Below are 8,462 nucleotides of genomic sequence, written 5' to 3'. Positions count from 1 at the left end.
CTCGACGAGGCTGGCAAGCAAAAATAGTAAAATACACCTAAATTTCAATTCTCGTTAAATTGACGATGGCTCGTAGCAATTACTCTGCTACGCTGCTGCCTACCATTCAGAAAAATCAATCCGTTTTCAGTTCTTTTACGATAATGTCCTTAAAGATTAGTGACAACCCAATGGACAAATGAATATTTCACAATTTCTCCCACGGTTCTATATTTTTGGGGGATGTCCTGTCCCAAACCAATTGGCTCACTTTTCCGACTCTTCGTTTCCTCTTCTCCCCGGTCCCAATCTCTGCTCATTTTCTCAGCAACCAAACACCCCCATTTCTTTCTCTGCCCTTTTTCTTGAAAGTCCACAGCCAATGACCCAGAAAAGGCTCTGCCTTTTTTTGGTAGAAATGAAGATAAAATGTGGGTCACAGACTCTCTAAAGAAACAGTCCTTTTTTCAGAATTTATTGAAAAATCTGTACCCCTCTCTTTCTCCACTCTGTTTTATGCAAGTTTCTGTTTGGTTTCCCAGAAAATCTCAGGGAAAGGGAAGGGAAAGAAGGTGCAAGTTTACACTCTGTGTAAGTACACATTTCCCAAGCCTAAATGCTAATTTTGTATTTATTGTTGGTTCCTTTATCCCAAGTAATAATTTTTAAACATAGGACCTGATATGACATTAATTTCCAAGCTCATTTTATTTTATTTTATAATTTTTTGTTTATTTTATAATTCTTGCGGGTACACTTTTATTTAAATTTTGGGGAGACTGTAAATTTGATGGGTTGTAGTGGTATTATTGTCTTTCGCAACCCAACCAATAAAATGCAGGCTCACCATAGCTTTTGGTAGTTTACTAGGATCCCTCAAGACCAAGAGGATCCTCTTCGGTTTTTTTTGGTAAGAATTATAGAGATTTATAAATTGTGTTTGTTCATTGTATATAGTACGATTAGTTTTTATCAAATACTGTTTGTATTTAATTTTAAATAAAAATATTCAAAATGATTTCTGATCGCACGATATACGATGAATAGATATGATTCACGGATCTTTAAAATTATCACAAAGAGAATCCGTGAGAATTCGAATTACCCTCAAGAGATTCAGCTGTTACATTCATAATTTAAATTTTTATTTTGTTGCTTTTCATTTTCTCTTTGTTTTGTTAAGGTAGCTAACAAGCAGGGGAGTTGGTATTTGGTGCTTAACTACTTGTATCATAATCAAATGCCAATTTGGTCACATAACTGAAATCTTTTCTCTTTTATCTCCATCTCTATGGTTAGATCTCCATTTTTCCAATCCGGATCCTCGCCGGATCTTCTTTGTGAGGATCTCGAAAATTCGTTAATTTTGTCCATTCATCATACATCATGAGGTCAGAAATTATTTTAAATATTTTTATTTAAAATTAAATACAAACAGTACTTGACAAAAACTGACTGCACAATATACGATAAACAGACACGATTCACATATCTCCATGATCATCATCAAAAGGATTTGGAGAGGATCTTGTTGGCCATTTTCCATCGTATCTGTGTTATTTTCTTATGACCTCGGTAAACAGTTTAACATATTATTTTATGTTGTGAGATTATTATTTTAGTGTGCATAACTGCATAAATTTATTTTATTTAACTTTGAGATTAATAGTTTGACAACATAACATGCAATCAATATTCTTTTGGCGGTCGGAAAATAAAAATCTCTCAAACATCAATCGTTTCGTCGAATACTTAGGTCAGTCAGACACGTTTCCTAGGCCTAAATTTTCATGTTGGTTTCAAAGTATATTTTAATTTGGGGACGGAAGCAAAGAGAGTTCATTCAAGTTAACCTTTTCGGACTACTTTCTGTTGTCTCACTTCATAAATATTAAACAAGTTTGCTTAACTTGGAATTAGTACATAGTCATGTATGTTAATCAACTTGACTCACTGTCATGAGGTTGGTAGTTTTTACAGGGTCAGAGTTTTCACGCCATTTTTTCTTGAATATTCAACAGGCCAACACAGCTATTCATATTATACATGTATATTATTTCACTAGAGTTAGTTAATCGTGCCCTTAATCCGAGTTAGTTCGTCTTAGGTTATAGTTTAGGATTTGTTTAGTGTTGTTTGTGATTGATTTTCGTCTTAGGTTATGTTTCGGATTTGTTTAGTATTGTTTGTGAATGATTGCATAAAGTCGTACGTTGAACACGGATATTCAAAGATTGCATGTTGTGTAAGGAACTTTTGCAATTATATAGCCCAGGATTCTTTTAATAACCGAGAGTATGAGCCTTGCACATGAGCATGACAGACCTTATCTGGAATATGCGAAGGAGACAACTTCTCTCTGAGACACTTTGAGGACCACATTCTTGGGGCGTCTTGTAGAACTTTTTGGTGGCATATTGATTGTATTGTAAGTGCTCATTTTTATTTTCGGGTGAAAAAAGGTGATGATTTGAACGTGATTCATGGTCACTGTTAATTACTGTGCCACTGAAATCATTGCAAATTTGTTTTGTTAGCGTAGTTCTTTGAATCGTAAAAATTGATTACTGTCACTGTTTACGGTTTTGAATTCTGAACTATCACAGTCGGGCTTTTCTGGCGTTTGTTTTGGGTGGCATTGAATCTGGAAGCTATAGTTTTAACTATTGGAAAGAGAACTATGCTGATATGTGTAAATCACATTTTGCAGGGATTTAACTCAGACTCTTAGTTCCTTGTCTTTTGCTGGTGCAAAATGGCTACAAATACCACAGTTGCAAATGCATGTCCAGCACCGATGCAAGCAACATCTAATGGGGTCTTTCAGGGTGATAATCCTCTGGATTTTGCTCTCCCTCTTGCCATCTTACAGATATGCCTTGTGGTTGCACTTACACGGATTCTTGCTTATCTTCTTCGACCACTAAGACAGCCTCGTGTGATTGCTGAGATTGTGGTAAGTATATGTACTTCTTGTTTGCTGTATATACTATGATGGCCTTCAAAACGATAGTCAATTATGCAAATGATGTAATCAAATTTATGTGTGCGGAAATCTTACCCCTTCTCTTTTTGCCTTTGATTGAATATTTACTTGAGAACTTTTTGTTGAATATGCAAATGATGTTATCACTGAGAGAGAGAGAGAGAGAGAGAGAGAGAGAGAACTATCATGCACCGCTACAGGTGACTAAGAGGAGCGATGCATTTCTGAACAATAAGTTGTGGGAGCTAACAGATATTGGTCCTTTCATTGGCAACTTCTCGTCTGAAAGACAGATGTTTTCAGTGGCCTTTGAAGTAAAACCATATGTGCCGTTCAAACAATAATTCCTCGCGTCCAAAAGGAAGAATGAAAATAACATAAATATTCGGTTCTATTTACGTTTTTGTAAGTAGACAAGTATCTGAACATCCTTGTGCATTGGAGAGAGTTTAACTTAGTATTGCTTTTTCTGCAGGGCGGAATATTACTTGGCCCTTCAGCTCTTGGTCGCAACAAAGACTATCTCGAAGCAATATTTCCAAACAGAAGTCTCACAGTGTTGGATACTTTAGCCAATCTTGGTCTTCTCTTCTTTCTGTTCCTAGTGGGCTTGGAGTTGGATCCTAAGTCCCTCCGCCGCACTGGAAAGAAGGCTCTATGCATTGCACTTGCAGGAATTACCCTACCTTTTGTTTTAGGAATTGGTACATCATTTGCCCTCAAGGGAACTATTTCTAAAGGTGTAGATGGACCACCATTTCTTGTTTTCATGGGAGTGGCTCTTTCTATAACTGCCTTCCCTGTTTTGGCTCGTATTTTGGCTGAGCTCAAGCTTTTAACTACTGATATTGGCCGAATGGCCATGTCAGCAGCAGCGGTCAATGATGTGGCTGCGTGGATTCTTCTTGCTCTTGCCATTTCCCTCTCCAGCACTGGCCGTTCTCCCCTGGTTTCGCTATGGGTTCTCTTGTGCGGGTGTGCTTTTGTCCTCAGTTGTGTATTTTTTATTCGACCAATCTTTAAATGGATGGCACAGCGCTGTCCCGAGGGTGAACCAGTAGACGAATTGTATGTATGTGCTACTTTAGTTGCAGTTTTGGCAGCTGGGTTTGTCACTGATACTATTGGAATTCATGCCCTATTTGGAGCATTTGTGCTCGGAATTATTGTCCCAAAGGAAGGGCCATTTGCAGGCGCTCTTGTTGAAAAAGTTGAGGATCTCGTATCTGGTCTGTTCCTCCCATTGTATTTTGTCTCGAGTGGATTGAAGACTGATATAGCTACAATTCGTGGAGCTCAGTCATGGGGCCTCCTCGTTTTGGTCATTTCAACAGCCTGTTTTGGGAAGATCATTGGCACAGTAGCTGTTTCCCTCCTCTGCCGAGTGCCGTTTCAAGAGGCTTTGGCACTCGGGTTCCTCATGAATACTAAAGGGTTGGTGGAGCTTATTGTCCTTAACATCGGTAAAGACAGAAAGGTAAAATTAAGCATTTTCCATTTTTTATGGGAGTCTCAAGGCTTTTTCTTTAATATTTGTATACGCGTGTAACTTAAGGTGCTAGCTTTCTGTTATTGCAGGTTTTGAATGATCAAACATTTGCTATCATGGTTCTCATGGCTATCTTTACAACCTTCGTTACGACGCCTGTAGTAATGGCAGTATACAAGCCAGCTAAAAGAAAGAGTATATCTGATTACAAGTACAGAACTATTGAAAGGAAAGATCCAAACACTGAGCTCCGGGTTTTGATCTGTTTCCACGGTACAAGGAACCTCCCCACAATGATTAATCTCATCGAGGCTTCTCGTGGGACTGAAAAGAAGGAACGTCTTTGTGTCTATGCAATGCATCTTATGGAGCTTAACGAGAGATCTTCTGCAATTCTGATGGTTCACAAGGCAAGAAGAAATGGTCTACCCTTTTGGAACAAGGTGAAGGATTCAGATAATAATCAAGTAGTTGTGGCTTTTGAAACGTTTGAGCAGCTGAGTCGAGTGGCTATCCGTCCAATGACAGCAATCTCTTCCGTTTCTAGCATGCATGAGGACATCTGTGCAATGGCTGAAAGGAAAGGGGCATCAATTATTATTCTCCCATTCCACAAGCACCAGAGGTTGGATGGAGTATTGGAGACAACTCGAACTGAATACAGAGGGGTCAATCGTAGGGTTCTTGAGCATGCTCCATGCTCAGTTGGGATCATGGTGGACCGTGGCCTTGGTGGAAGCACCCATGTATCTGCCAGCAATGTTTCTTCAAGCATAGTTGTCCTATTCTTCGGGGGTAGTGATGATCGTGAGGCCCTTGCTTATGGAATGCGAATGGCTGAGCACCCGGGTAACAGTTTAACTGTCGTCCACTTCTTAGCAAGTCCTGAACTTCAGGGGGAAATAGTCCAAGTGGATATAAACGAGGGCTCCAACACTACAGCAGGGTCAGCGACTGAGATGTTTCTCGCTGAATTGAAGCAGAAGATTTCAAATAACAGCTCAATCAAATATGAGGAGAGGGCAGTGAGAAATGCTGCAGAAACTACTGATTTGATTCGTGAGTTTAACCGATGCAATCTATTTCTGGTTGGTCGAAGGCCTCATGGTCAAGTAGCTGCTGCCTTGAATCTGAAGGGAGACTGTCCGGAGCTGGGGCCTGTAGGTATCTTGTTAACCTCTCCGGATTTCACAACTACAGCATCGGTCTTGGTTATGCAGCAGTATCATGGGCTGGAAGTAGTTCAAGGTTCAGTTGGTTTGTCGAAGGTAGTTGTGTTGCCCAAGGACGAAGATTCAGAAACCGGCTGATCAGCTCTCCCTAGCCTGTGTTGGTTTCACTGTACAGATGGTGATGAAAAGTATGGTTAGATAAATGTCTCTCTTTCCCTCCATTTAAACTGCTTGTTTATGAAAGGTCATAATTTTTAGTTGTCAATTGTCATAGCTTATACTTATGTATGGATGGATCTATCACCTGTATAGATCATACCTAATGCCTAAACACATAATACTCTTTGCAATGCAAGTATTCTTTCTACAATTCCAGATCTAAGGGTGAAAGAAAATAAGAACACTACTCGTCTCCCTTATTGTAAGGAATAATTCATTCTTACATGCAAGTCACAATTTCACATATAAGCAAAACTAACTGATGGAAAGTACAAAAGAAACATTTATGTATGTGTCAAACTATGAATTATCTGCAAACTAGATCAAAAGACTCATAGAAAATGAGCAAAGTAATTTCCAAAAATTGGAAGAGAGAAAGTTGTGGATCTGCATTGCACATAGAAATAGATTTGAACTGCCAAGTGTTAAATGCTATTATATGATTCACAAAGAGATTGTTCATTTGCATTAATCATTTGCATTAATCTTCTAAACTATGAATGAAGAAGGGATATTATTGCAACATTCTTTCATGAAAATTAGGTTTAATTTTATTTTATTTTATTTTAATTTTTAATATTTTTTAATTTAGGGCTTAAAATAAGATTCTTCTTATATTTTAACCTAATATATCTAGGGGGTGTATTATGTATGAGAGAAATGCTAAAGAGATTCTCAAAAGTGGGACTTTCTATGAACTCTCTGTCACCTCATGTTTTTGACACAATATTTTTTAATGTTGGCAGGAGAATTGAGACGTTAAAGTGTGAGGTGATAGAGAGTCTATAGAGAGTCTCACTCTAAGAGAGTGTTCTTAGCATTTCTATATATATGAAGTTTAATCATAGACTTCGCTTGACTCTGAAATCTAGATGTATTCAATATAAACTTTTAATGAGTAAGTAAAAATCACCCAATTTTGAATGAGAACCAAATTTTTGGTACCCAAAATAGGTGTGGCCTCTCAGTGGCCACAATAAGTCACTAACACGTATGTATTATCTTAACTTTTCTTAATTTTATTTTCATAAATTTAATATGTGCTTAACACTTATTGGGTCCATAGAGAGGCCACACCGATTTTGGGTGCAAAAAAGTTGATCTGGTTTTGAACAAAAACTTTTTATGACTTCTAAAAAGTTTTATAAAATTCTTGTGGTATTCAGTTATGCTTTTAGTGAGTCTACAAAAAATCGAGGTGTATTCTAAATTTCATTGATTTTAAAGGATTTTAAAAAGTCATAGATTTTGATGAACTTTTAGTGCTTTTATGATAAGTTTTTTGTCACATCAAATCCAACATTTCCCCCTAAAATTTTGATGGATTTCATTGTTTCTTAATTCTCTAATGGTAACTCCACCACCGACTATAATGCAATTACTATAATTATTACCACTTCCACCACCATGTCGCCACCACCACCTTAACATGACCACTCCTCCATCCCCACAACCACTATTGTTACCATGGTCACCACCACACTCACTTCCACGAGCACCATCACCAAATCCATTATGACCACCAACGACATCATCATTACCACCGCCCTCATCCCTACTTCTCCATCACCCAATAACACAGCACCACAATCACCACCCTATTATTATTATTATTATTATCATTATCATCATCACCATTCAAGACACCAGATTTACTATCACCATCTTGCTAACAATCACCAAGTAACACTTCCACCACCATTGTTCCACCACCTCATAAGGCCACTTGGTCATGGTCATCATCACCATTTCAATAGTAAAAACTTAAAAATAATAATGCTTATTAATAAATTAGTCATTAAAAAAGTTTATGAGAATCCATAAAATTTTAAAAATTTATATTATTGAACTCTCTAAAATTCTACAAATTTCTATCATTTAAGTATATTTTTTTCCACAAAAGTAATCATTAAAAGCCTATGCAATTTTATGGAGTTTATAATAATTAGTAAAAGCCTACTTAAATTTGTGAAAGTCTATCACTTAAAAAACTCAACAAAAGTCTGTACACTACACCACCCTAATTAAAGTCCATCGGTGTATCCGAAAGATGAGTGATAAACCACATGACGTAATACAAGTTGATTTACGGGCTTTTGTTTTTTCAAATATATAAAAGATTTTATATGCTCTTAGTCAACTCTTTGGGTTTGGAATAAGTTCAGAATACTAAGGCCCAATTTGGTATCTTGTTAAAAAAAATTCATCATTTCTCAAAATATTTCTTAAGAACGTTTCTCAAAAACATCTCTTGAAAACAATTTTCTTTAAGATTCAAAAACTTGTTTGGTATGAGATTTAAAATTGTTTTTAAATCTTAAAACTTAAACTGGACAAAGAGATCCAAAGAAAGGGAGTCTCTAGAGAGGAAGAAAGAGGAAAGGGGAGGAAAGGAAAAAAGAGATGATCGGAAGAGATCACTGTTCTAAAAATCCCGGCCTAGTGCCACCTAGGCCTTGCCTAGGCGATAGGCGGTTAGCCACCGTCCCGATTAATGCCTAGTCGTTTGAAAATTAAGAAAGGGCACCTAGACTTACTGAGGTGGCTGCCTAAACCACCTAGCCCGCCCATACCTGCATATGTTGTGACTCACTTAGATATAAAATAGATAACTTTC

At 37.4% G+C, this 8,462-nt stretch overlaps 1 protein-coding gene across 3 annotated transcripts; it reads left to right on the top strand.

Moving 5' to 3' along the window:
• The first annotated feature begins 226 nt into the window (after positions 1–226).
• On the top strand, positions 227–5,950 carry LOC125479556 (cation/H(+) antiporter 18-like). 3 transcript variants are annotated; one of them, XM_048589007.1, is made up of 5 exons: positions 227–410; positions 522–570; positions 2,690–2,935; positions 3,441–4,442; positions 4,544–5,950. In XM_048589007.1, the coding sequence occupies exons 3-5, from the start codon at positions 2,735–2,737 to the stop codon at positions 5,762–5,764; spliced, it is 2,424 nt and encodes an 807-aa protein (XP_048444964.1). In that variant the 5' UTR covers positions 227–410; positions 522–570; positions 2,690–2,734; the 3' UTR covers positions 5,765–5,950. The 3 variants fall into 3 exon arrangements, with proteins under 3 accessions (XP_048444964.1, XP_048444962.1, XP_048444961.1); XM_048589005.1 differs by having other exon boundaries at positions 227–570; XM_048589004.1 differs by lacking the exons at positions 227–410; positions 522–570 and adding an exon at positions 1,712–2,407.
• The last annotated feature ends 2,512 nt before the right edge of the window (positions 5,951–8,462 follow it).

This window comes from the organism of the source record quoted next, unplaced genomic scaffold (genome assembly GCF_019419815.1).
Source record: "Pyrus x bretschneideri cultivar Hongxiangsu unplaced genomic scaffold, Pyrus_bretschneideri_v1 Contig3, whole genome shotgun sequence".
NCBI lineage: Eukaryota > Viridiplantae > Streptophyta > Magnoliopsida > Rosales > Rosaceae > Pyrus > Pyrus x bretschneideri.
This window is presented reverse-complemented; position numbering and strand designations above follow the sequence as displayed.